The following is a 26159-nucleotide window of genomic DNA, read 5'->3' on the forward strand; positions in this document are numbered from 1 at the left end:
CCCCACCACTATATAAACCTATCTACCATTACCTCTACCCCCACCACTATATAAACCTATCTACCATTACCTCTACCCCCACCACTATATAAACCTATCTAGTCCTATCTACCATTACCTCTAGAGATGAACGTACTTTGGTGCGAAAAGTGCAAATCAATCCCAGAACAGCAGCAAAGGACCTTGTGAAGATGCTGGAGGAAACAGGTACAAAAGTATCTGTATCCACAGTAAAACGAGCCCTATATCGACATAACCTGAAAAGTCGTTCGGCAAGGAAGAAGCCACTGCTCCAAAACCGCCATAAAAAACCCAGACAATGGTTTGCAACTGCACATGGGGACAAAGATCATACTTTTTAGAGAAATGTCCTCTGGTCTGATGAAACAAAAATAGAACTGTTTGGCCATAATGACCATTGTTATGTTTGGAGGAAAAAGGAGGAGGCTTGCAAGCCGAAGAACACCATCCCAACCGTGAAGCACAGGGGTGGCAGCATCATGTTGTGGAGGTGCTTTGCTGCAGGAGGGTCTGGTGCACTTCACAAAATAGATGGCATCATGAGGGAGGAAAATTATGTGGATATATTGAAGCAACATGTCAAGACATCAGTCAGGAAGTTAAAACTTGGTCGCAAATGGGTCCTCCAAATGGACAATGACCCCAAGCACACTAACAAAGTTGTGGCAAAATGGCCTTAAAGACAACAAAGTCAAGATATTGGAGTGGCCATCACAAAGGCCTGACCGATCTGAAAAAACATGTGCGAGCAAGGAGGCCTACAAACCTGACTCAGTTACACCAGCTGTCAGGGGGAATGGGACAAAATTCACCCAACTTATTGTGGAAGGCTACCTGAAATATTTGACCCGAGTTTAAATTGTTTAAGGCAATGCTACCAAATACTAATTGAGTGCATGTGTAACAGTATAATTTTAAACCGTCCCCTCGCCCATACCCGGGCGCGAACCAGGGACCTTCTGCACACAACGACAACAGTCACCCTCGAAGCATCGTTACCCATCGCTCCACAAAAGCCGCGGCCCTTGCAGAGCAAGGGGAACTACTACATCAAGGTCTCAGAGCAAGTGACGTAACCGATTGAAACGCTATTTAGCGCACACCGCTAACTAAGCTAGCCGTTTCACATCCGTTACACATGTAAACTTGACCCACTGGGAATGTGATGAAAGAAATAAACTCTGAAATAACTATTATTCTTACATTTCACATTAAAATGTGTTGATCCTAACTGATCAAAATCAGGGATTTTTTACTAGGATTAAATGTCAGGAATTGTGAAAAACGGAGTTTAAATGTATTAGGCTAAGTGTATGTAAACTTCGGACTTCATCGGCATGTCTCCTAATGATGATAGTGTACTTAACATACATCTCGTTCTTGCCCCATCAAGGAACGCCATGTTTTAACGTCTCCTTGATGATTCTGCATCTCTCTGATAGGCAGTGTCAACAGTGGAACCTTATATAGACCGGTGTTTTTCTAAATCTTTTCCAAACAACTGAACTGGCCACAGGTTAACCCCAATTAAGTTGTAGTGTATTTTCCCAAGGATGAGCAAAGGAATTTTCCCTTTTCCCAAGGATGAGCAAAGGAATTTTCCCTTTTCCCAAGGATGAGCAAAGGAATTTTCCCTTTTCTCAAGGATGAGCAAAGGAATTTTCCATTTTCCCAAGGATGAGCAAAGGAATTTTCCCTTTTCCCAAGGATGAGCAAAGGAATTTTCCCTTTTCCCAAGGATGAGCAAAGGAATTTTCCCTTTTCCCAAGGATGAGCAAAGGAATTTTCCCTTTTCCCAAGGATGAGCAAAGGAATTTTCCCTTTTCTCAAGGATGAGCAAAGGAATTTTCCATTTTCCCAAGGATGAGCAAAGGAATTTTCCCTTTTCCCAAGGATGAGCAAAGGAATTTTCCCTTTTCCCAAGGATGAGCAAAGGAATTTTCCCTTTTCCCAAGGATGAGCAAAGGAATTTTCCCTTTTCCCAAGGATGAGCAAAGGAATTTGGATATATCCAAGCTCAATGTGGAGTTTAATAGCAAAGGGGTGTGAATACATATGTAAATCATTTCAAACATGTTTCACTTTGTCCTAATGCGGTATTGTGTATTCAGGCTGTTAAACAACCAAATGTAGAATAAGTCAAAGTGTATGACTGTGCTGATGAAGTGTGTGCATGTTTAAATTTGTTTCCAAACCCTTGGGAGAAAATAAAAAGAAATACAAATGTTGATTGGGATATGTATGGCTCGTGGTCTTTCCTTCTAAAAATATAATAATCCGATAATCCTCCACGCCAACAACCAAATCCTATACTCTTCGGGAAAGCAATAACGTAGTGCTGTTTAACACACAAAAAAATGCAGTCTGGCTCAAAACTAAAAGACTGGATGAAGAAGAAACACCCACAGTTCGACAGGTTCAGTAAAATGAGGAAGTGAGTCTTTATTTGAAAACTTGCTCACCCCACAGAACAGCAAAACACGGAAAATTTGAAATGACAAAAAAAAAAAACATTTGTATATCAAGATCACTCTCTTCCCAACGGGGGAATCTGTGGATATTCAGTTTATAATGATATATTCCTGGCAGACAAACAGTGGGGGTGGGACGGTCATCTGTCTCACCAGTCTCCTCACAGAAGACTAGAAGAAGTCAGCCGCGGTGGGGCGTTTGGGGGTGGTTTTCAGGGTGCTCTTGGTCTTCTTAGTGCTTTTGGTAAGAGAGGCCTCTGGGGACTTCAGGACCCCAAACAGGGGCTTCTGCTGGGGGTCAAACGGCACCCGGGACGACCCCTCTGGACTCACCAGCAGGCTGCGGTCAGTCTTCCTGAACTCTGGGGATCATGAATGGGCAAAAAAACAAAGAGGAAAGACTCATCAAAACTATGGAACGACAAAGAAATGAGGACCTGGAAAGTAGATTATCACTGATAACAGAAGATATATAGGTCATTATGAGGTAATTATAGAGTCCAAATAAGGTGCAATCCTGCCCTCGAATACCTGCAGTTTTGTTTTTATTGAGTCCGAAGGTAACCTTCTTGGATTCGGACTTTGGAGTCTGACACTTCTTCTGTGGAAAAAAAAGAAGATAAAATATCATGAAGAATTCACATTTGTGAACAGAAGTCAAGGACAGATGGTGAGGGAGTAACTTGCTGAAATAATAGACCGTAGGTTTTGAAGCAGTACCTTCTTGCTGGATAGCGGTGTGCTGGGGCTTCCCTTGGTGGTCTTGAAGAAAAGGGGAGTAGGGATGGTGGCGTGGTTCTGGAACGTGATGAAGTCAGACTCCGCCCCTGCCTTCTTGGGCGTCATTTTTTTGTTTTTCTTGGCGCTCACCGGCGTGGAAAGCTCTTTGCTGTCCTGAAGAGACGAGGAAACAAAAAGTTAAAACAAGCTCATTACCTGGAAACCTGTTCAATGGCTGCTAGAGAACACAGCTAACTAGCACTCATCTAACTTAAAGCATTTAGTGTAGCTACTTACTTTCAAACTATTTGCATATTTGATGGATGGGGACAGCTATCAAATGTGTCAGGCTGACTCAACCTGGGCCTAGGAAGTGAATTTAATGTTAACTTAAAACTCACGCTGCTCAGTTTGGCTTTCTTGCCTCCAGCCATCCCGTTGACCTCAGCCTCGAACTCTATCACTACCGGGACCTTCCTCTTCTTCTTCCCTTTCTTCAGGGGCGTGTCCAGGTCAGCATCTGTAGGCTGCTCCTCTGACACGCTCTCCTCCACTGTCGTGGTCTCTAGCTCCTGTGCTACCAGTCCAGAGCTCTTCTTCTTCTTCTTGAGTGGGGTAGGTGTGGCGGCCTCCAGCGTCTGTACCTCAGCCTTGGCATGTTTCTTCTTGAGTGAGATAGGTGTGGCGGCCTCCAGCGTCTGTACCTCAACGTCGATCAGTGTGAGGTTTGCGTCTGCTTTCAGCGGGGTTTCACTTTCGGCCTCCACACTCTGTTCTTCAGCCTTGGCATGTTTCTTCTTCTTCTTCTTGAGCGGGGTTGATGTAGCGACACATGCTGGCTCCACCTTGGTGTCTACAACAAGGACGTCTGCTTCAGTTCCTGGACGTATTTCACCCCCGGCGCTCTCCTCTCCAGCCTTTGCCACCTTAAGTTTCTTCTTTTTCAGGGGAGTGGCGGCGATGCGGAGGTCAACTGGAAGCTCCTCGGCTGGGGTAGAGTCTGGTTCAAGGTCCACCTGTGTTGTGTCTGTCTCAGCGGTCCGTTTAACCTTGCTCCTCCTCCTCCTCCTCTTCTTCTTCGGTGGGGTGGCCGTGGTCTCGTCTACTGTTTCTAACGCCATTTCAACTTCCTCTACGGTTGTCTGCTCCTCAGGCTCCTGCTTGGTATTTTTCCTCCTGCTTGGGGTGGTAGTAGCAGTCTCAGGGGCAGACTTGGCTGGTTCTGCTACCTCTTCCTTCTGCTTCGGTGCAGGCGTTTTGGACTTCTTGATATTTTTCTTCTTGGAAGATGTGGCATCTGGTACCGGAGTCTCTGATTGTTTCTTCTGGTCTACCTCCATGACTGTGACAGATGACAGGTTACCTACCACTACATCCTGTGGAGTTCCTGATTGGACCTCTGTCTCCATGGCTGTCACCTTTGCCTTCAGGAGAGACGCTCCTGTATCGGTGCCCTTGGCTGGGATAGAGGGCTCCGTCTCTGCTTCTTTAGAGTCTGTCGTCTGCGGTGCAGAAGCAGGAGTTGTGTCCTTCTCAACCTTAACCTCCGACTTCGCCGCCACCCCGTTCTGCTCTTCAGTCTTCACCTCTCCAGTCTTCTTCTTCTTCTTCCTCCTCTTCTTCTTCTTGTTATTGGAGTCTCCGGGAGTCTCTGCTGGTTTACTGTCATCTGTTGCGGCAGTCTGGTCAGACGTTCTTGCTTTGGAGTCTTTTTTCTTGCCTTAAGTACAAGATATCGATGATGTAAGAACAACAAATAAATTATGCAGTAAAAGAATAAGCTGAAGATCAAAGGCGATCGTTTAAATAAGAGGAGTTTTAGGTACCTTTCCATTTCTTGGCTGGTGAGCTCTCTTCCTCTTCCTCCCCGAAGCCTCGTCCCCGTTTCATCCTCTTTCTGCTGCCAAACATTTCATCATCATCCTCATCTGTCGACACCTCCTCTGGATACTCATCCTGTGGAAAGACTCCTGAGAGAGAGAAAGAGAGGAGACAAAGGGAGAGAGAGAGAGACGTCAGCTTTCCTTGCACATCTATCATGGGGACACGCTGATGAAAGTTATGACCATCGGGATTCCTACCTTCACTGAGATCCCGGAGACTGCAGGAGAACAGAGGGAGAGAAGAGGTGTCAGTCAATACAAACTGAACCAACTCCTCTTCATCAGTGTCCATATCAAGGATTTCTAATTTACGAGTGTGTGTGTGTGTGTGTGTTTACTTACGTCTTGACGACTTTGTACAGTCTCTGTCTGTTGTGGCTAGGGGTGTTGCTGCGTCTGGCTAGCCCAAACAGCCTGTCTGCCAGGCTAAGGTAGTCAAACTGGAGAACAGGTCCGATCCCCGCGTCATCTGGCATCTCAGACTCAGAGTCACTCTCCATATGAAGCATTTCGTCATCGTCTTCATCGCCCAGACCATCTTCATCATCATCTTCTTCCTCAGTTGACACAGTACCTAAAACCACAAATGAAAATGAGAACAAGACTTATGGATTATATATGAACATTTGCAAATACAGGCTTTGTGTCATTAATAAGATACTTCCATATAATGCAACATCCTTGTGGTATTCAAGCTAAAGCTGATCCATAAATTATGGCTCTTAAGATTTCAATGCCTACCGTTGGTCTGCCCTCCAGTGGTTTTCTTGAGGGCTTCCTTTGCAGTTTTTTTGCCCTTGGGGGGATCTTTCACTACCTCCTCCTCTTCAGAAGCCTGTCCCGAGTCGGACTCCTCAGCCCCTCCACCTGTAGCCTTCACTTCCTTCAACAGGTCTTCGATGGCGAAGGGAGCCTGGTCCACGATGGCGCTGAAAATGCTGCTGCAGATAGCCCTGAGCAAGATCCGACTGAGACAGAGGGAATGTGCAGGAAGGGTGAAACTCAATATAAAAATGTAGAGGTGATTATCTTGACCCCTCCCCCCAAAACATCCCTGTAAAACTTACTCTTTCGTTTTAGATGCTGTTTTGCAGAAAGGGTCAATGAATGTCATGTTCTGAGCCGCTGTGAGCTGTAATAACAAGCAAACCACAACCAGTCATTCAACTGTGGTGGAAATGGAACAAATCAGCATACGACCAGCTCACTCACCCAATAGGACCACCTAACACCCAATCAAAATGACAGATCTTTATCAAACTTAAGCCTCACCTTTAAGCCTTCCCTATCCTTAAAGGTGTGGATTTATTGGTTGATTTATGACCTCCCAATTATAAAACTCTAATCGTAAACAACCAAGTGAACCTAGCGCATCTCTTGGGTCATTAAAATAACCAGTTGATACCTCAGCTGAGCCGACTGCAGCCAGCTCGGTCATATAGATGTCCAGTATGTGGAACTGCAATCCGCAGGGAGCTCCGCTGGAGCTGTGGAGGACCTGGGTAGTCAGGAGCTCCAGAAAGCTGGTCACCACACTGTAGAAAGACAGAACAACTCGTGATAACGTCACAGGAAGCATGCATGCACAAAGACTTAAAGGGACAGTACACCCGCAAAAATTTACGTTTGTCAAGTGTGTTCAAGTTTTTTTTTAAAGGGTCAAAGCGTCACCCACCTGGTCTCCCATTCTTTCCTCTTCATCATCTCAAAAGTGTTCCTGAACACGAAACGAACCAGCTGTCCGTCGGAGAGAATTACAAAGAAAAGGATTTGTAATTTCTTTCACGTACAAAATATTTTCAGTTTATCCTCCAAAACGATACACGATGATTTATTGCGTAAGGAAATGCTGATAACATTTTCATTGGATGAATATGCTGACCTGGAAGAACTTATCCATGCGAAGCCTGTCAATGCCGGTCCATTCTCTTTTGACGGTCTGCAGGAAGGTCTCCAGAAACATAAACTCTACAAAAAAAAAAATTTTTTTTAAATTATTTTTTAAAAATCGATGTAAAAACAGGAACAGATATTGAAATTGGAGTACACGTTCTGTATAGGGTCTGTCAAAACTCTCAGAACATTTGTTCCCAGACCCCTGGGTAACTTTTTAAAGACAATATTGGATACATTGTAGTACGTAGTAAAAAATGAGGCCTTACGGCTCTGGATGTTCTGGAAGCTGTGTATCAGGCCAGAGATATGATTCGACAGCTCCTCCTGTTGGCAAAAATCATAATCAAGCTATTTATAGTCCGAGTATTTTGTGTAGTCCGAGTATTTTGTGTATCAACTCTTCTAGTTTAAACTTCTTTAAAAAAAAAAAAATTTTTTACATGAACGCAAATTAGTTTGGTCACAGTGGCTACGACTTACCTGAAGAAGTGGCTTGTCCTGCATCCACAAGCAATAAAAGAGGCCTTTCCATAGTTTGAGTAACTCGTCACCTTCAAACCCACCTGGAGAGAAGGCAAGTGCCGGTCAAACAACTAGATACAAAAATCACAACTATGAAAAGAGATGGCAACATTGTCGCTCGCATCGTTCACTGGGCGCATACAATTTGTATTCCCGACCAAATGTGATCATTTTCTTTGATGTGTTACATTCTAAGCTCTTTCATATCCTTTTTCGTGCTCTAACGAGTCCTCGATTGTATTGTTAAAACTATATAAATCAAATTGGTTTAACGTGCACAAACGAATCGAAGGAAGCTAAGCTCGGATCACGAAGGGATGAGGCAGACAAGCTGCGTGTGTGGAAGCCAAGCGCGTGGCCCATTTTCCTGGTAAACCTCGTTAGCCTTACCTTGGATTTTCTGTGACCTAACACGAATATATTTTCTTAGCTTCTTGATGGCTTTTGTTCGCATGGGCCTCTCATTAGAAGCCAATCTTTGAGCGAACTGGATCTCTGGTTCTTGTTGTACCGGCGCCATGTTTCCAACAAATTAACGTAGAAACACGTTTTGCCTAGCAGTGACACATTCCTCTCTGCGCTTTCCGCATGCGTTTCCGCTCGTCGCATGATGATGACATAACGCCTAAACTAAGTGGTCGTTATTCTGGATTTCCCCACAGGGTGGCAATATTCATTAAACTTTTACCCATATTTTCTACCAAGACTAAACCACACAGTCAATTGGAGATTTTTTATAATCACATCAAACCCTTTCAAATAATTCCTCAGTGACTCTTATTAATCTCTTATTAATCAGACCAGTAATTATGAGAGAGATGTCTTTATTATTGAAATGTGTGTTTGCTGTGCGAATCTGGCAAGGTCTCAGGTGTCTGGAGTGGGAGGTTTGGATCCCTCTTTCTCGTCTGCGGAGGCCAGTCCTTCTCCGTCTGTTGATAGAAAAACTATTTTAATTGATACATATAAAAAAGAAAGAAAAAAATTATTATTATTCCTCAGACAAGGTACTCTCTTCACAGTCACACACGACTACAGGATACGTAAAGGGTCCTGCTCACCCGAGGATGGCTCTTTGGCTGGGGTCCAGAGGGACAGGCCCGTGACAGACTTGGGCTTCCACTTTAGGACCATGGTGGATACTATCTCATCCTCCTCGGCATCCCCTCTGTCCTGTGGTCCATGGAGAAGCAGTAACAGAGGTCAAGAAAAGGTTGGCCATTTCTGCCTAAAGCATCTTTATGCATCTATTTTCATTTCCTCTTCTACGGACACAGTTGGGATGTTTTAAGTGCAATGCCGTGCTGTAAGTGTTTCGCTGTCATTGTGTTAGATCTGTGTAGTGCTTCCTATTAGATGGTTAAATTGTTCAAAAACAGCTCCTTCTAAAGCACGGCAAGCCTCAAAACATCTAAAACTCCAGTGCACAACTCAGCCAAAAACACACAGAGAGACTAGAAGACGAACAGTGGATCCATGACTACTGTTACAATGGCATGAAGGATGATAATCATGCAAATATCTAGGTGTATGCACTTTAACAGACTAAGCCCAATAGCATTTTGAGAATTGTTGAGGGGGAAAAAAAAGCTTTATCTTTGCATCAATCAACCACTAAAGGGCGTCATGCAACAAATGGACACAGGAAGTGAAACTACTGTTCTACAACAAAGGCACAGCACAGCAGTACTCTAGTAGTTGCTGTGGCACCTCCTCTCCTGAAGCCCCTATGGAGAAATAGCCCTCCCCATGGCCAGGGTAGGGAGACCTGGACTTCTGGGCTTTCCCATGTTTACCATTCTCCTCATCTGATGCAGGCTGGAGTTTTAGTCAAGAGAGAGAAGCAGCTCTCTGTTAAGTGTCTTTTGTCATGATCTCTTCCAGATACTACAAACAACAAACATTTGCTAGCTATAGAGACATTCTGCTCTTGTACAGGTTATTTTATCATATCATTGCAATTTCTGCATATGCAAATATGTGGTAGTGGTCATACCTGATCCACCTGTAGGTATTCTCCATGCTGCTCACAGCCAATTTCAAACACATACTTCCCTGGGCCTGATGGCTGAAACACAAATGGCTGATAGTGACCGTTTATATATGCTAGTACACAACGATCCTGTTGTATGCTGATAAACTTGTAACTAAACATGTCATATTTGATTTGATCATGCTGTGTTATGTGGTTATTGTTTTCATTTAAGTCAGTGTTTTTCCTTTAATCATGTCAGATTCCTTCTGGGCTGACTTACGTTGTTGTTGAGGAAGTTGCCCTGGTATCTGTGGTTCAGGTGGATGAATTCTCCTGCTGACTCCATCTTGCCCATCACCCACGTGCCCATGTACCTGGAACCTGTGTCGTTGTAGTGGTATATACCTTGTCCATTTCTGGTATTATAAAGACAAAGAGTGGTAAGATCAGGTGGGGGACTGTAATGGGAATATTTAATATGAATATGTTTCATTCGATATGTATAACCATTATCAGAAATGCTGGTAAATTATACTTTTTTTTGTTTAAATGTAACAGTATAACTTTAGACCGTCCCCTCGCCCCTACCCGGGCGTGAACCAGGGACCCTCTGCACACATCAGCAACAGTCACCCAAGAAGCATCATTACTCATCGCTCCACCGCGGCCCTTGCAGAGCAAGGGGAACTTCAAGGTCTCAGAGCAAGTGACGTCACCGATTGAAACGCTATTTAGCGCGCACCACCGCTAACTAGCTAGCCGTTTCACATCCGTTACATAAAGAACTTGTGAAAGAGATGTGTTTTTTCCCCACCTAATCATAGAATGGGGTTGTTCAATGATAGATGTCAAACAAATACATGTCTATCACTTGATGGTATCATTTCAGAGACAAACAATCACATGTTGTTGCAAAATGAGATATATTTGCCTGAGTAGCTAGGTTTCCATCCAATTGGCGACGTATTTTAATGCGAAAATTTTAAAAAATCAGCATAAAAACAATGTGAACATTTTAACACCAGAGATATGTTTCCATTAAATTGATTTGTTGTGGATAAAAGAATGTGCGTGAAAAATGTATTTTGCAATTAAAATACAAATGAAGTGTGCATCCATCCCATGTTCAATCCTACTGATGGTTTTGTCACAAAGCATATTGCGTTAAATAGCGAACGTGCCCACTCTAGTATTGACACGTGCAAACTACAGCTCGCAGGTATTGTGCAGGTACGCTAGTCTACATGATGAGATTATTATGGATAAGATCGAGAATATTTTTTATTTGTCAAACAGCAGTCAAGCATCGATCATCATGTCATCGGAATAATATAAAAACAAACATAGACTGCCCACCCCAACTCACGCCCTGACCGTACTAAAACAAAGAATAAAATAACAGAACTATGGTCAGAACGTGACACTGACAAAGCCACTGCACTTTTTTTTTGACTTCTTACAAGACTCTCGAGCTGGTGTTTACAGTACGGATGTTTACAGTACACTTGGTGCTGTTTTCTATGCATCGTCATGACCCGACGGCAGACTTGGGGAGGACGAAGGGAGGACAACAGCTGTCTGTTAGAATACCTCATGAAGAGCTGCAGACCATACTATTTACCAAGATAGCTTAAAAAAATTATATAGATTAAAACTGTCTATTTATCACCACAAACCGATGCTGGCACGAAGACCGCACTCAACGAGCTGTATAAGCACTGTAAGCAAACAAGAAAATACACATTCATGGGCATGCAAATTAGCATTGATTACAAAGGGAAACCCAGCCTCGAATTGCCCAGGGACGCGAGCCTACCAGACGAACTGAATGCCTTCTATGCTCGCTTCGAGGGAAGCAAACCTGAACCATGCATGAGAGCATCAGTTGTTCCGGGTGACTGTGTGATCTCGCTCTCCGTAGCCAAAGTGAGTAACACCTTTAAACAGGTTCAAATTAGCAAGGCCACAGAGCCAGATGGAAATAACAGGACACGTACTCTGAGCATGAGTTGACCAGCTGGCAAGTGTCTTCACTGACATTTTCAACCTATCCCTGACCCGGTCTGTAATACCAACTTGTTTTAAGGCAGAATACCATAGACCCCATGCCCAAGAACGCCAAGGTGACAACCCATCCACCATGCTGACCATCAACATGGGGGGCCCTCAGGGGTGTTAAGACGGCTAATTAGTTAATCAAATGGCTAAGCGTACTACCTGCATTGACCCTTTTGCACAGACTCTATGCACACACACACACACACACACACACACACACACACACACACACACACACACACACACACACACACACACACACACACACACACACACACACACACACACACACACACACACACACACACACACACACACACACACACACCCCAACACACACACACACATGCATACTGACACCACTCACACACACACGCTCACGCTGCTGCTACTGCATATTATCTATCCTGTTGCTTAGGCATGTTACCCCTTCCTCTATGTATATAGCTACCTAAATGACCCCTGCACATCAACTCTGTACTGGTACTCCCTCTATATAGCCATGTTCTTTTTTTACTCGTTATTCACTAAGTATGTATTCCTTTTGTAACTATTTCAATTTATTTTACTCTGCATTGTTGGAAAATGACCTGTAAGTAAGCATGTCACTGTTGTTTATGAAGCATTTGGCAAATACAGTATATTTGATTAGTATATTTATCTTACCTTTATTTAACTAGGCAAGTGAGTTAAGAACAAATTCTTATTTTCAATGACGGCCTAGGAACAGTGGGTTAACTGCCTGTTCAGGGGCAGAACGACAGATTTGTACCTTGTCAGCTCGGGGATATGAACTTGACAAAGTCAAACCTTTTCCATGTTCCTGTAATATACTGTAACAGTCCTGTCACCAAGAGGCCAGTTTGTTATTTCCTCTGCTTCTGTGCTGGATGGTGTCTCCCTTTTGCAACTTATAATTAAACCGGGTTGATTTAGATTGACTTTATCAACGACTGCTCAACTTTTAGTTCACCTGTAAATTCCTATTACAGGAACACGGAAAAGGTTTGACTCTGTCATTGTACAGTTGCCCTATTTCTTACACAATTAACTTTATTGTCACAGCAGTAACTACCTTTGATGATGTAAGGGAGTGAACTATATTCATCAGAAAAAAGGTTACATGGAGAAAATTGAAGCTCTCTGAAATGAAAATGGATGGCTCTCCCTTCAGAAAAATATATTTGACCAAAACTCTCCCTGATCGCTTGAAAAAAACAAAAAACAAGTGACCTTTCCCCTACACCCAAAATAGTAATTAAAACAGAAGTGGGTGGCAGAGAACATGTCTACCGTTCACCCTCACTTCCTGGAAAGAACAGAGCCTGAGATATACAGTTCACCCTCACTTCCTGGACAGAACAGAGCCTGAGATATACAGTTTACCCTCACTTCCTGGACAGAACAGAGCCTGAGATATACAGTTTACCCTCACTTCCTGGACAGAACAGAGCCTGAGATATACAGTTTACCCTCACTTCCTGGACAGAACAGAGCCTGAGATATACAGTTCACCCTCACTTCCTGGACAGAACAGAGCCTGAGATATACCATTTACCCTCACTTCCTGGACAGAACAGAGCCTGAGATATACAGTTTACCCTCACTTCCTGGACAGAACAGAGCCTGAGATATACAGTTTACCCTCACTTCCTGGACAGAACAGAGCCTGAGATATACCGTTTACCCTCACTTCCTGGACAGAACAGAGCCTGAGATATACCGTTTACCCTCACTTCCTGGACAGAACAGAGCCTGAGATATACCATTTACCCTCACTTCCTGGACAGAACAGAGCCTGAGATATACAGTTCACCCTCACTTCCTGGACAGAACAGAGCCTGAGATATACAGTTTACCCTCACTTCCTGGACAGAACAGAGCCTTAGATATCCAGTTTTAGAAACTTCATCCTGTCAGCATTATATGGCAACACAGGACTATTTATAGAGCACAGGGCTGCGGGCCAGAAGGTTGTGGGTTCATAGACCACCCTGGACAGGAGTAGGGGTGGAAAGATCTCCTTTATAGTAAAAGCATAGCATGAATCTATCATCATATTTGCAGGTTCGAGAAAAATGTTTCTTTTAATAAAAATATCATGCAATTCTACGTAATTTTACATATTCGCGGAATCTTATTTTTAATACCTTACAAATTAACAAAATTACGTCTACAGGCTAAGCAGCTCATCTTATAATATTTCTCTAATGCCAAATCAGTTTATCTTGTTTGCAACAAAGCTGTCACTGTTTGCAATTAATTAAATCTGAGACGTCATTAGGAATCTGAGCATGGTACTTTCAAAAGTTAGGTCTACCCCAAACAGAGTAGGTCTACCTGTCCACCACAGACAGAGTAGGTCTACCTGTCCACCCCAAACAGAGTAGGTCTACCTGTACACCACAGACAGAGTAGGTCTACCGACGCAGAAAAATGTGAGCTTTAACTGCTGGCTACTCTTGTTCTGTGGTTTAACCCAACGAGAGAAGGTCACAAGGTTTCCCTCAAAGCTGTCTGGGTTTAAACATCTTCTATTGTACAGAAAGTGAATAGCTTAACAAATTGACAGTGGCAGAATTAGATGACTTCCCAAGCAAAGTCAGACTGTGAATGTCAAAGAAACAAAACAATGATATCCCCAGATGCATCGGAGTCACATCTTTCCTGGGTATTTTACAGCTTGTTTCTAGCAGCCAGCTGTGACTGGGAGACCCATGGGGCAGCGCACAATTGGTCCAGCATCGTCTGGGTTAGGGGAGGGTTTGGCCAGCAGGGATGTCCCTGTCCGCTCTGACACATTGGTGCGACTGGCTTCCAGGTTAAGTGGGCATTGTGCCAAGAAGCGGTCAAGAAGCGGTGCGGCACACAGCTCTCGGTCGGAGGACACACAGCTCTCGGTCGGAGGACACACAGCTCTCGGTCGGAGGACACACAGCTCTCGGTCGGAGGACACACAGCTCTCGGTCGGAGGACACACAGCTCTCGGTCGGAGGACACACAGCTCTCGGTCGGAGGACACACAGCTCTCGGTCGGAGGACACACAGCTCTCGGTCGGAGGACACACAGCTCTCGGTCGGAGGACACACAGCTCTCGGTCGGAGGACACACAGCTCTCAGTTGGAGGACACACAGCTCTGGAGTCCGGACAGGAGTTGCAGCAATGGAACAAGACTGTAACTATTCATTGGAGACCACAATTGGGGAGAAAAAGGGGTAAAAATACACTGCTCAAAAAAATAGGAAGGGAACACTAAAATAACACATCCTAGATCTGAATGAATGAAATATTCTTATTAAATACTTTTTTCTTTACATAGTTGAATGTGCTGACAACAAAATCACACAAAAATTATCAATGGAAATCAAATGTATCAACCCATGGAGGTCTGGATTTGGAGTCACTCAAAATTAAAGTAGAAAACCACACTACAGGCTGATCCAACTTTGATGTAATGTCCTTAAAACAAGTCCAAATGAGGCTCAGTAGTGTGTGTGGCCTCCACGTGCCTGTATGACCTCCCTACAACGCCTGGGCATGCTCCTGATGAGGTGGCGGATGATCTCCTCCCAGACCTGGACTAAAGCATCCGCCAACTCCTGGACAGTCTGTGGTGGCGTTGGTGGATGGAGCGAGACATGATGTCCCAGATGTGCTCAATTGGATTCAGGTCTGGGGAACGGGCGGGCCACTCCATAGCTTCAATGCCTTCCTCTTGCAGGAACTGCTGACACACTCCAGCCACATGAGGTCTAGCATTGTCTTGCATTAGGAGGAACCCAGGGCCAACCGCACCAGCATATGGTCTCACAAGGGGTCTGAGGATCTCATCTCGGTACCTAGTGGCAGTCAGGCTACCTCTGGCGAGCACATGGAGGGCTGTGCGGCCCCCCAAAGAAATGCCACCCCACACCATGACTGACCCACCGCCAAACCGGTCATGCTGGAGGATGTTGCAGGCAGCAGAACGTTCTCCACGGCATCTCCAGACTGTCACGTCTGTCACATGTGCTCAGTGTGAACCTGCTTTCATCTGTGAAGAGCACAGGGCGCCAGTGGCGAATTTGCCAATCTTGGTGTTCTCTGGCAAATGAAAAACGTCCGGCACGGTGTTGGGCCCTCATACCACCCTCATGGATTCTGTTTCTGACCATTTGAGCAGACACATGCACATTTGTGGCCTGCTGGAGGTCATTTTGCAGGGCTCTGGCAGTGCTCCTCCTGCTCCTCCTTGCACAAAGGTGGAGGTAGCGGTCCTGCTGCTGGGTTGTTGCCCTCCTACAGCCTCCTCCACGTCTCCTGATGTACTGGCCTGTCTCCTGGTAGCGCCTCCATGCTCTGGACACTACGCTGACAGACACAGCAAACCTTCTTGCCACAGCTCGCATTGATGTTCCATCCTGGATGAGCTGCACTACCTGAGCCACTTGTGTGGGTTGTAAAGACTCCGTCTCATGCTACCACTAGAGTGAAAGCACCGCCAGCATTCAAAAGTGACCAAAACATCAGCGAGGAAGCATAGGAACTGAGAAGTGGTCTGTGGTTACCACCTGCAGAACCACTCCTTTATTGGGGGTGTCTTGCTAATTGCCTATAATTTCCACCTGTTTTCTATTCCATTTGCACAACAGCATGTGAAATTTATCGTCAATCAGTGTTGCTTCCTAAGTGGACAGTTTGATTTCACAGAAATGTGATTGACTTGGAATTACATTGTGTTGTTTAAGTGTTCCCTTTATTTTTTTGAGCGGTGTATATTTTTCCCGGAGGTTTCAGTGCATTTTCCATGGCGATTTAGTTGTAGAATGGAACATTAGCTACTCACGAATCTGCTTGTATCCAATAGCCAGCTAGAGTTTAGCATAGAGTCACTCACGATAGCCAACTAACGTTGACGTTCGGCGCGATGACTAGCCTTTAAACGCGGCACTTTTTCAAACTGCCTCCTGGGATGTAATTCTTCATTTACGTCGATGAGATCCAGGTTCTTTTGAGTACCGCTGCCACCAAAACACATTACCGAGACTATCATCGGATCTTAGAATGTGCCAATGTTTGTGAACAATTCCCTTCATTTGATCAGAGCACTTTGAATAGCGGGTAGTTAGAACGCAAGAATGCTTATTTTTGCGAGACTGACCTTGGAAAATGGTCATGTTATGTTTTGAATTTTCTCAATGGCAGTATTAATCTGACCATTGTTGTACCCTCTGTTTCAATATGCTTTGTGTTGTAGTCACAAACTTTACGAGGAATGTTGTCAACCAGCACATTAATAACGTAAATAACAACTGGTTTCCGTTTCCTGTGTAACATCAATATTGCTACACCCTTGAATATTATTTGAGTCTAAGCCATATGTCTGTCAAAATCGGGTTGGTTTTTACAAATGATTTTGATTCGACAGAATTGGCTGTAGGGCAGACTGTTTTTCAAGGGAAGTAACTATCGGCCCTCAACAAACTGTTAGGATCAGTAGGTTTCCTGTAAAGATCAGTGTATAGAACATTATCTTCACACAAGATCAGAAGATCAAGAAAACTGATTTGACGTGTATCAGATTGCATAGTAAATCTCAGATGTTCAGAAACGCATGGAACACCCGGCGCTGTTTAACATCACCCCTCCATAGAACAAAAATATCATCAATATACCGTTTCCACATAATGATGTGAGGCAAGAAAACATTTATGAGACGATTGAAAATAGACCGTTTCTCCATGTAACCCACATTACACATTAGCAAAGTTAGGAGCCATGGGGGAATCCTATAGCAGTACCCGCCATCTGAATACAGAAATCATTTAGAAACATGAAATAGTTGTGTGTGAGTACTATTTCAGCCAATGTTATAATGCAGGCACTGGAAGGTAGTTCATTAGGGTCACGTTGCAGAAGAAAATGTTCCATAGCTTCAATACCGCCCTCGTGTGGAATATTAGTGTATAACGACTCAACATCAAAAGTAACTAACAAAGTATTCTCAGGGAGAGGATCAAGAGATTCAATAATAGAGATCATACTGCTGGTGTCCTTTACAAAGGAGGGGAGCTGTTCTGAGATCATACTGCTGGTGTCCTTTAGGGGGGGAGCTGTTCTGAGATCATACTGCTGGTGTCCTTTAGGGGGAGCTGTTCTGAGATCATACTGCTGGTGTCCTTTAGAGGGGAGCTGTTCTGAGATCATACTGCTGGTGTTCTTTAGAGGGGAACTATTCTGAGATCATACTGCAGGTGTTCTTTACAAAGGAGGGGAACTATTCTGAGATCATACTGCTGGTGTCCTTTAGGGGGAGCTGTTCTGAGATCATACTGCTGGTGTTCTTTACAATAAAGGAGGGGAGCTGTTCTGAGATCATACTGCTGGTGTCCTTTAGGAGGGGAGCTGTTCTGAGATCATACTGCATACTGGTGTCCTTTAGGGGGGAGCTGTTCTGAGATCATACTGCTGGTGTCCTTTACAAAGGGGGGAGCTGTTCTGAGACCAGACTGCTGGTGTCCTTTAGGAGGGAGCTGTTCTGAGATCATACTGCTGGTGTTTTATAAAGGAGGGGAGCTGTTCTGAGATCACAAAAGGAGGGAACTGTTCTGAGATCATACTGCAGGTGTTCTTTACAAAGGAGGAGGTTCTGAGAGCTGGTGTTCTTTACAAAGGAGGGGAGCTGTTCTGAGACCATACTGCTGGTGTCCTTTACAAAGGAGGGGAGCTGTTCTGAGATCATACTGCTGGTGTCCTTTATAATCATACTGGAGGGGAGCTGTTCTGAGATCATACTGCTGGTGTCCTTTACAAAGGAGGGTTCTGAGATCTGTTCTGAGATCATACTGCTGGTGTCCTTTATGTTCTGAGATCATACTGGAGGGGGAGCTGTTCTGAGATCATACTGCTGGTGTCCTTTGTTCTGAGATCATACTGGGTGTTCTTTACAAAGGAGGGGAGCTGTTCTGAGATCATACTGCTGGTGTCCTTTACAAAGGAGGGGAGCTGTTCTGAGATCATACTGCTGGTGTCCTTTAGAGGGGAGCTGTTCTGAGATCATACTGCTGGTGTTCTTTACAAAGGAGGAGGGGAACTATTCTGAGATCATACTGCTGGTGTCCTTTACAAAGGAGGGGAGCTGTTCTGAGACCATACTGCTGGTGTCCTTTACAAAGGAGGGGAGCTGTTCTGAGATCATACTGCTGGTGTCCTTTATAAAGGAGGGGAGCTGTTCTGAGATCATACTGCTGGTGTCCTTTACAAAGGAGGGGAGCTCCTTTACAAAGGAGGGGAGCTGTTCTGAGATCATACTGCTGGTGTCCTTGTTCTGAGATCAACTGCTGGTGTCCTTTAGGAGGGAGCTGTTCTGAGATCATACTGCTGGTGTCCTTTAGGGGGAGCTGTTCTGAGATCATACTGCTGGTGTCCTTTACAAAGGAGGGGAGCTGTTCTGAGATCATACTGCTGTTCTGAGATCATACTGCTGGTGTTCTTTACAAAGGGGGAGCTGTTATCATACTGCTGGTGTCCTTTAGGGGGAGCTGTTCTGAGATCATACTGCTGGTGTTCTTTACAAAGGAGGGAGCTATTCTGAGATCATACTGCTGGTGTCCTTTACAAAGGAGGGGAGCTGTTCTGAGATCATACTGCTGGTGTCCTTTAGGGGGAGCTGTTCTGAGATCATACTGCTGGTGTTCTTTAGACAAAGGTGTCCTTTAGGAGGAACTATTCTGAGACCAGACTGCTGGTGTCCTTTACAAAGGAGGGGAGCTGTTCTGAGATCATACTGCTGGTGTCCTTTACAAAGGAGGGGAGCTGTTCTGAGATCATACTGCTGGTGTCCTTTACAAAGGAGGGGAGCTGTTCTGAGATCATACTGCTGTTCTGAGATCATACTGCTGGTGTCCTTTACAAAGGAGGGGAGCTGTTCTGAGATCATACTGCTGGTGTCCTTTACAAAGGAGGGGAGCTGTTCTGAGATCATACTGCTGGTGTCCTTTATAAAGGAGGGGAGCTGTTCTGAGATCATACTGCTGGTGTCCTTTACAAAGGAGGGGAGCTGTTCTGAGATCATACTGCTGGTGTCCTTTATAAAGGAGGGGAGCTGTTCTGAGATCATACTGCTGGTGTCCTTTACAAAGGAGGGGAGCTGTTCTGAGATCATACTGCTGGTGTCCTTTATAAAGGAGGGGAGTGTTCTGAGATCATACTAAAAAGGGGAGTCTGCAAGTGATCTAAAAAAAAGTCAACAAGAGTCGATAGAGGGGTCGTTACTGCATCAATGGCCACTACAATAGGGCGCTCGGGAGGTTTTGTAACATTCTAGTGTAATTTCGTCAAAGTATAAAAAGTGGCAATTTTAGAGTGTTGAATAGCCAAAAAGTTGTGTTCTGTTTTGGATATCTGACCAGAACTAAAATACCCATCTAGGACAGTAAAGATCATGTTCTGAGATTGGCCACTTCTGAGTTTATTGTAAAAGGTGTTGTCAAACAGTTGTCTATGACACTCATGTACATAAACTGTCCTATCCATGAGAACAACAGACCCGCCCTGTAAGGACTGACGTATCGGATTGTAAATCAAGCAAAGCTTGTTTTTCATCCTGAGGTAAATTATGTAAAGATTTGTTCTCCTGTCTGTTCTTAAGGTGATCAACAACATATTTTTCAACAAGTCTGCTATACGTCTCGATAGAGTGATTGTGATTGGCTGAAAGGTACAAAAGAACTCTTACTTCTAAAAGCAGTTGGAGAATGTGCAGGTGAGCAACTTACATGTTCAGTAGAAACATCACGATTAGGGGAGCTAAAATATTCCCTTAAACGAATGTTTCTAAAAAAAAACCTAAACATGTCTACCTTAACATCACAATCGTTGCACTGAGTTGTAGCCACAAAAGATAACCCTTTATTAAGCAAGGAGACATGGGCAGGGCTCCATATCTTGCTTGATAAATTAAAGACACTCAGTCCCGTGGGTTCTGGGACCGTTCTGAATGGTCCCCTCTGCCTCTGGTAGTTGTTTCTTCTTACCCCGTCGGGTGCGGCATCTCATCGGTGCGCGTGCCCCCGGTCACCTCAGCCCTTCCGTCGGCCCAGTCTCTCGTTGGATGAAAAACTGGCACTGGAAGCAGATGAGGCGCTGGTTGTAGAGCGTTGATCAGATGGGGGTGGATCCTGCGTCTGCCATGGAGACGAGGAGCAGGACCTCCCTTGTCAGGGTTTCTCCAGAAGTCGACTTTGTCCTCAGCCTTGCCTTTTTCGTCTTGGTTGAATTTCTTGATTTTAAGTTCCTTTATTTCTGTGGACAACTTGTTCTGGAGCGCATAGTTAGTTTTCATCGGTTCATTAAATATGCCATCATCATTAACAGCTCCTTGCAGAGCTGTGCGTTTCTCTTCAATCGTGTTATCCATTTCAATAAAATCCTTTTTCAACTGGTCAACAATTAATGTCATTAAATCAATCGAGCATTTGTTCAGGATGGCACACCAGCGCTCACAGAAATCATCTGTGCGCTGTCCCAATGATGGTTATTTTTGCCACCTGAGTCCCCGTGGAATAATGAGGGGTCAGAATTATCCCACCCCGGCATGTCAAAAAGGGACTACGATACAATTATCTCATCACGCTCCCTTTGGCTATATTCAAAGGAACTCAGTAAATTTGTTGAAATTGTTGCGTTTATATATTTTTTCAGTGTATTTGTCTAAGATGTGTCAAATAAATTATTATCCAGCTTAGGGCTCCAGCTATGCATTTGATTACTCTACCCAGGCCCAATTGCTTCTGCCAAATTTAAGGCCTGGCCCTGCCCGAAACCAGAAACAACTTCCTCCATAAGTAAACGCATTAGCTGCTCCTGTCTGTCTGTCACACACGCTCATGTACGTATCCATAGCAACGGCTACGCTTGGGCTGCTCTGCTCAATGTAGAGACGTGAGAGCAGTTAGCTGTTAGCTACTTTTCGTCACTCTAAAATCCAACAAAACTCAATGAACATTTATTATTTTCTGTGAAATAATCTCTCCTGACTTTTTGACGAGGTTGAAGCACTTCTGACACCTTGTTATGATCTTAGTCAGATATGGCTGTACTGTGCAACAGAGCACGAACAAGTGGCTTAGCTTCAAAATGTTAATGATCAATTTAGTGATACCCAAGCCCTGCCCGTACCCTAGCTATTGATGAAAAACAGACCCTACCCTAGTTATTGATGGAAAACAGGTCCTAGCCTAGTTATTGATGAAAAACAGGCCCTACCCTAGTTATTGATGAAAAACAGGTCCTACCCTAGTTATTGATGAAAAACAGGTCCTACCCTAGTTATTGATGAAAAACAGGTCCTACCATAGTTATTGATGAAAAACAGGTCCTACCCTAGTTATTGATGAAAAACAGGTCCTACCATAGTTATTGATGAAAAACAGGTCCTACCCTAGTTATTGATGAAAAACAGGTCCTACCCTAGTTATTGATGAAAAACAGGTCCTACCCTAGTTATTGATGAAAAACAGGTCCTACCCTAGTTATTGATGAAAAACAGGTCCTACCATAGTTATTGATGAAAAACAGGTCCTACCATAGTTATTGATGAAAAACAGGTCCTACCCTAGTTATTGATGAAAAACAGGTCCTACCCTAGTTATTGATGAAAAACAGGTCCTACCATAGTTATTGATGAAAAACAGGTCCTACCCTAGTTATTGATGAAAAACAGGTCCTACCCTAGTTATTGATGAAAAACAGGTCCTACCCTAGTTATTGATGAAAAACAGGTCTTATCCTAGTTATTGATGAAAAACAGGTCCTACCCGATGTATAATGTCGGGCTCGGGTTGGGTAGCAGAGCGCTACCCTATTGCCGAAATACAGAAACGGTATGAAGGTATGAGAATCTGGATAGCGTCCAACTCTAACTACCTTTGATGGTGTAACCACTCTCCTTCATATGTGTCTTGGTTGGGGTATGTGTAGAGGCCATGGCCCTGGCGCTGGTCATCAACCCAGCTGCCTGAGAGAAAGAGAGAGAGAGAGAGAGGAGAGAGAGAAGAGAGAGAGAGAGAGAGGGTAGGGGCGTATAAGACAGAGAGACAGACGGACATACAGACGGAGGACGGACGGACGGGGGACGTATAAGACAGACGGACGGACGGACAGACGGACGGACGGACGGACGGACGGACGGACGGACAGACAGACAGACAGACAGACCATCGTATTTGGATCCGTCTGGGTAGTAGAAGATACCCTGTCCGTGCTTCAGGTTCTGGTAATATTCTCCAATGTACCTGGCCCCATTCTTAAATCGGTATGTTCCCTGGGACACACGGAAATAGTCGAGGAAATGGTCAAAGGAAACAACAAATAGTAGGAATCAACTAATACTATTATTTATGGTGACAGTTACCTGGCCAGACCTTTTCCCGTTTTCATACATTCCTTGGTAAGTGTCTCCATTGGGTAGGACAGCTCTCCCGAACCCATGTCTCTCTCCAGCTTCATTTCGGTCCCCTTCATATTCCTGTGTCAGTGAATAACATCTTTCTGTCAATGTTGCGTAGGCGCAAGTAACGTTAGCTGTTAACGTTAGCTAGCTAACGTTAAATTGGCATTGCTAGCTCAAAATCGGATTGTTGAGTTTTTTTTTTTACCAAGTTACAGCACATTTTTACTCACTCCAAGGTAACCCTGATCATCATCAAAATCCTCTGATCCAACATCCGACATGTTTTGCTAGTCGTTTCTCTTGGCTCCTGTAAACTATAAAGTTTCGCCTCTTCAACTCACCTCTTCCTCTGTTTACCGTTGCCATGACAATGACAGAGTGGCGCGCAGACACGAGACCCATGGATAAACGTAACAAAACCTACGAAAATATTATAAACAAGCGTCAATATCTTCAAAACTGTTAGGTGTACGTTTTATTAACATTGTATATCCTAATTTATTCTGTGCCATGTAAAAGCTGTTCAGCCTTATCGTTTGGTGATAAGGATATCTCATAAATTCCTGTTCAAATAGAGCAACTATAAGAATTGTAGTGTTCCATGCGCATTTTTTTCCAGAATATATGTTTTTTTATCAAGTTGACTTTGCTTGATGACGCAGTACCCATAAAAATAACTTTTACTGTTAAATTCCCGTGTACGGAATAAAAAATATAACTTAATCAAATGGGTTTCCATCGCATTTTCAACTCTACTGATGTTTTTCTCACAACAATGTCTGCGTTATATTATAGCGAGTGTGTCCACTCTGTTGCAGGCACGTGTACTCTGGGCCAAAAGCGCTATGTTGCGCGCTGTTGGTTATGCCGCATTCAAAACAAATAGGAACTCGAAACTGGCAACTCGGAAATCTCCGACTTCGGACCTCAGTGGGTTTAAAACAACTGGAAACTCCTTAAAAATAGCCAGCGACTGGGAAATATCGTTTTAAGCGGTCAACCAACTAAGAATTCAACTCGGGAACTAGAGCTCCGACTTTCCGACCTGAAGATCACTGACGTCATGATTTGACCTCGTATTTGTCCGAATTCCCAGTTGTCTTGAAAGTACAATTGTTATGGCCAGAAAGCACAAAAAAAATGATGGACAAAAGCGCGAGATTGTTTTTATTTGTCAAACGGCAGCCAAGCATCGATTATCATGTCACCAGAATAAAACTCTCGATATGTATTTGAAAGGAGCATCAAGCTCATCATCGTGCATTTTCACCACCCTGTGAAATCTTTCATCTGTAGCCTAAAAACTGCTTTTCCAACAAGTCCTAGTTGGAGGACCACACAACATGTCAACGCGGGACAAGTTTACTTCGATAGAATGTTTATTATATCAATATTCTCGCACAAAAGCCTTTCCACCGACATTACCTTTACCGACACAAAAATATTCCACCCAGTCTAGCATATTTTTTTGGTTGTCGACATTTGGAAAGTTTACCGAAAACGTTGCTCTTTCCATCAGGCCTGTCATTACAGTTACTTTACTCGCATAAAAAGGATGGAAACCTGGTTAGTAACAGATACATATTGTATCTGATTTCCTTGTGTTATTACATGTTTTCTATAATCCGATATATACTTTACTCGCATAAAAAAAGGTTGGATGGAAACCTGTTTAGTAGCACATAACTTTTGTATTTCATTTCCTTGTTGATTTACAAAGGCATTTTTTGATAATTAGGTAGGGCCATCAAACGCTCACCAGTTTCTATGTACTGTTCTGACGTCATTTGTAGACCAAAGTGGAGGTTGGGCGACCAGTGTGACTGTGAATGACAGTTCCACGAAGCTCTGTGAAAGAACAAGGAAGTGATAGCTATACCGCCCGAGTTGGACGAGAAACAAGACGGTTCTTTTGAAATTTTCCTCGATTTCAGCCACGGTAAGTTGGATCATGTATCCCTCCCATGTGTGTGAATTGATAGGGTCGGCGATTTTCCACAGATAGACCGCTGTTTTTGTCTAGCGTCGAGGGCACGAGGATGAGCAGAAAGTGAAGCGAGCAAGCCATGGATATTTGAACACAATGGTTTAAACAAAGAGCTGTCGGATACATTGTAAGGAGGATTCTTCATCTAAAACCATTGTCTCTTTCGACTGGAGTATCGATTTGGTTACAATGTTGCTGATGATCATAATGATTGGAAACATTGATGTATGTGACTTTCAAGCAAACTGGCAAATGTCCTACAGCAGGCTTCTTCTTCTCTCTCTGATGTCTGCCACACTGGGAAGTCAAATGTGTTTTCACTGTTTTTGCCACAGTCCAAGAAAATGGTAAAACAACAGTATTGGGCTCTGTATAACAATCTCGATTTAATCTACAGGATGTTAGATGGCAATACGTTCATATATGGGGAAAAATGGATGAAAATAAGAAAGATAGATACCTATTTTCGAATGAACTTCAGTAATCAACTTCAGTAACTGGATTTGAGGCTCTGTCACAATCTGAATGAAAAGCCTGGTCCAGTTGATGTGCCATCCAAGCTTCCACGTATGAGGTTTTACTATTAACTGTAGACAACTGTAGGCCGCTGTACTGTATAGGCCAAATACTTTTTGGGAAATGTTGTTTAAGTTTTAGTCATTTAGCAGACGCTCTTATACAGAGCGATTTTACTACTTGTCTCCCATGGGAATGGGAAACTATTGAAAGATTTGGTATGTAGAATTAATCAATTCAATTTACAAAATGATGACAGTGACCATATCAGTAGTGTAAATGACTAATGTCGTGGCAGAGGCTCATGACAGAGTTAAATAGTATGCATAGTTTAGCAAGCCAAGCTGTCGATATACACCGTTGGTGGTTCAGTGCTTGGCAACGTCATGTTCCCAGACCAAGATTCTGGCATAGAAGGGTACTGGTATTCATGCTACATGTGATGCCCAGAGCATTAAGCAGAAGTTGTATGAATGTGAGCAATATCTCTGATGAGTGGCTATGGAAAGTTTACTGTATCCTACTATGCCTTTCTGGAGAGTTGTTCCGTGTCATTTCAACAAGCCATCACACCCACTGTCTCAGATAATTCAGAAATAGTTTCTGTAGTTAGAAACAGGTAATATTGACATTCCTGAGGAAAAAAAATGTAATTTCAACAAAATGACAATAAAGAA

General features: G+C 43.8%; 3 protein-coding genes and 1 long non-coding RNA gene across 8 annotated transcripts in view; 2 read left to right on the forward strand and 2 right to left on the reverse strand.

Annotated features, from left to right (window-relative positions):
• Positions 1-2438: 2438 nt before the first annotated feature.
• Positions 2439-8144, reverse strand: LOC118366694 (ribosomal RNA processing protein 1 homolog B-like). Of its 2 annotated transcripts, none has more exons than XM_052492834.1 (15): positions 7904-8144; positions 7472-7554; positions 7258-7315; positions 6978-7063; positions 6771-6832; positions 6501-6630; positions 6163-6227; positions 5837-6063; positions 5438-5669; positions 5294-5313; positions 5039-5182; positions 3614-4932; positions 3213-3386; positions 3023-3093; positions 2439-2862 (listed from the first exon to the last, which is right to left on the reverse strand). In XM_052492834.1, exons 1-15 carry the CDS (start codon positions 8031-8033, stop codon positions 2664-2666), a joined length of 3000 nt encoding a protein of 999 aa, XP_052348794.1. In that variant the 5' UTR covers positions 8034-8144; the 3' UTR covers positions 2439-2663. The 2 variants fall into 2 exon arrangements, with proteins under 2 accessions (XP_052348794.1, XP_035605176.1); XM_035749283.2 differs by having other exon boundaries at positions 2439-2854; positions 3024-3093; positions 7904-8143.
• A 176-nt stretch (positions 8145-8320) lies between these two features.
• On the reverse strand, positions 8321-23376 carry rsph1 (radial spoke head component 1). Of its 4 annotated transcripts, XM_052492853.1 has the most exons (9): positions 23210-23376; positions 22941-23054; positions 22745-22850; positions 22454-22544; positions 9769-9904; positions 9510-9581; positions 9224-9331; positions 8575-8686; positions 8321-8445 (listed from the first exon to the last, which is right to left on the reverse strand). In XM_052492853.1, the coding sequence occupies exons 1-9, from the start codon at positions 23258-23260 to the stop codon at positions 8381-8383; spliced, it is 855 nt and encodes a 284-aa protein (XP_052348813.1). In that variant the 5' UTR covers positions 23261-23376; the 3' UTR covers positions 8321-8380. The 4 variants fall into 4 exon arrangements, with proteins under 4 accessions (XP_052348813.1, XP_052348814.1, XP_035605178.1 ...); XM_052492854.1 differs by lacking the exon at positions 9224-9331 and having other exon boundaries at positions 23210-23375; XM_035749285.2 differs by lacking the exons at positions 22454-22544; positions 22745-22850; positions 22941-23054; positions 23210-23376 and adding an exon at positions 20563-21755.
• Positions 21769-22447, forward strand: LOC127914966 (uncharacterized). Its single transcript, XR_008089619.1, has 3 exons — positions 21769-21873; positions 21961-22076; positions 22135-22447. It is a non-coding gene; the product is annotated as an uncharacterized LOC127914966 (long non-coding RNA).
• Positions 23377-24753: 1377 nt separating the features above from the next.
• Positions 24754-26159, forward strand: part of LOC118366571 (glucose-6-phosphate exchanger SLC37A1-like) — a 38613-nt gene continuing 37207 nt past the window's right edge. Inside the window, exon 1 of the mRNA XM_052492835.1 lies at positions 24754-24918. The gene's annotated coding sequence lies outside the window, so the exon portion shown is untranslated. The remainder of the gene's footprint in view (positions 24919-26159) is intronic.

Source organism: Oncorhynchus keta, chromosome 34, assembly GCF_023373465.1.
Source record: "Oncorhynchus keta strain PuntledgeMale-10-30-2019 chromosome 34, Oket_V2, whole genome shotgun sequence".
NCBI lineage: Eukaryota > Metazoa > Chordata > Actinopteri > Salmoniformes > Salmonidae > Oncorhynchus > Oncorhynchus keta.

Bases quoted from the DNA above. Each gene is read 5' to 3' on its own strand.
- LOC118366694 (XM_052492834.1), bottom strand. From the start codon at position 8,033: ATGGCGCCGGTACAACAAGAACCAGAGATCCAGTTCGCTCAAAGATTG. The intron at 7,555-7,903 runs GTAAGGCTAACG...CCTTCTCTCCAG, and splicing joins TAGGTCACAGAAAATCCAAG to GTGGGTTTGAAGGTGACGAG. The intron at 3,094-3,212 runs GTACTGCTTCAA...TTTTTTCCACAG, and splicing joins CACCGCTATCCAGCAAGAAG to AAGAAGTGTCAGACTCCAAA.
- rsph1 (XM_035749285.2), bottom strand. From the start codon at position 20,987: ATGACATTAATTGTTGACCAGTTGAAAAAGGATTTTATTGAAATGGAT. The intron at 8,687-9,223 runs GTGCCACAGCAA...CATGGACCACAG, and splicing joins TAGGGGCTTCAGGAGAGGAG to GACAGAGGGGATGCCGAGGA. The intron at 8,446-8,574 runs GTGAGCAGGACC...TTCTATCAACAG, and splicing joins AGCCAAAGAGCCATCCTCGG to ACGGAGAAGGACTGGCCTCC.